Raw genomic sequence first — 1524 nt, 5'->3', positions numbered from 1 at the left:
ATCTATCCATCCATCCATCCATCCATCCATCCATCCATCCATCTATCCTCCATTAAACTGACAGGAAATCGTCTCGTTACCATGTGCACATTAAGCATCCATTCTAACGCTCTCCTTTTTCCATCTCCACTCAGGGTGTTGAAGGTGTTCCTGTCTCGTACAGCCCAAAGGACCCCGTACATGACCAGCTGGCGTGTGGTTCGGCTGCTGGCCGTGATTCTGCTGGTGGTGCTGTGGTTCCTCGTCGCCTGGACTCTGGCCGTGTGCCAGAATCAGGAATTAAGTCGGGCTCTGATCACCACAGGCCTCACTCCAGAGTCCCTCCAGTTTAGCATTTGTCTGTTGGACAGATGGGACTACATGATGGCTGTGGGTGAGTCTATCTTGGATATGTATTTGTGGTCGACAGTAGAGCAGATACGATCACAAGACAAGTCCGTCGTGGACATATTTCTGACCCCTTTCTGTCTGCGCTGTCCCGTTTGGCAGCTGAATTCCTGTTCCTGCTTTGGGGCGTGTACCTGTGCTACGCTGTCCGGACCGTGCCGACGGCTTTCCACGAACCGCGTTACATCGCCGTGGCCGTCTACAACGAGCTGCTCATATCGGCAATCTTCCACATCATCAGGCGAGTCGTGAAAGTCTGAAAGTAAATGTAAAGAAATAATTGGAACGCTGAAGTCACAGAAGGGACAGATTTCATACCAAACCAGACAGTTAGATGATTAATAACTCAGTGACAGGAATAAAAGAGGCTGAAAAGAGATTGATGTTTGCATCACTCATACATGCTCTAAAAAATCATGAGAGGAACTACATGGTCGCTGCATGGTAATATAATCTATATATTATATAATATTGCATATTATTATAATATATATATATATAATAATATTGCATTTACAGTACTTCAATGAGACTAGTGTGAAATAACAACACAGCAATATCACTAACAATCTCCAAATACAACCTACCGAGGGTGTTGACCAGGCAGACCCCGAACATGTCTATAGAGAGCAGGGTGTCGTACACGTGTTCACCTCCCATGTGGTTCATGAAGACGTGATAGACCACAGAGCCCATCGTGGGTGACAGGCAGGCCAGATAGTGGACCACACAGATCCAGATGCTCTCCACCTCCGCCCAGGGGATGCTAAACGGCAGCAGCACCAGGAAGAGTAAAAAGGGAACGCCTGATGGGAGAGAAGCAGAAATGTTGTCCAGTCAGTGCTTGAAATCTCATTTGTGACTTCAGGGCCGTAGAGTGTGGTTATTATCTAAAGTTGTTCCTGAGTTGGCGTCACGCAGAGAGGAAGCGGAAAAAAAAAAAAACGCTTTAATAATAAGATGAATTTACATTATAACTGGCCTGTCTAACTTTTTCTTTAGTTATGTTATGTTATGTTATGTTATGTTATGTTATGTTATGTTATGTTATGTTATGTTATGTTATGTTATGTTATGTTATGCTGTGTTATGCTGTGTTATGTTATGTTATGTTATGTTATGTTATGCTGTGTTATG

General features: G+C 44.2%; 1 protein-coding gene across 1 annotated transcript in view; it reads left to right on the top strand.

The window, feature by feature from the left end:
• The window catches only part of LOC103396263 (probable G-protein coupled receptor 158), a 21844-nt gene that overhangs the window by 14828 nt on the left and 5492 nt on the right, over positions 1-1524 (top strand). The window contains 2 exon segments of the mRNA XM_025052430.1: positions 135-373; positions 490-641. Of these exon segments, the coding sequence (XP_024908198.1) occupies positions 135-373; positions 490-641 (391 nt within the window).

This window comes from Cynoglossus semilaevis, chromosome 20 (assembly GCF_000523025.1).
Source record: "Cynoglossus semilaevis isolate Cse_v1.0 chromosome 20, Cse_v1.0, whole genome shotgun sequence".
In the NCBI taxonomy this organism is placed as follows: Eukaryota; Metazoa; Chordata; class Actinopteri; order Pleuronectiformes; family Cynoglossidae; genus Cynoglossus; species Cynoglossus semilaevis.
This window is presented reverse-complemented; position numbering and strand designations above follow the sequence as displayed.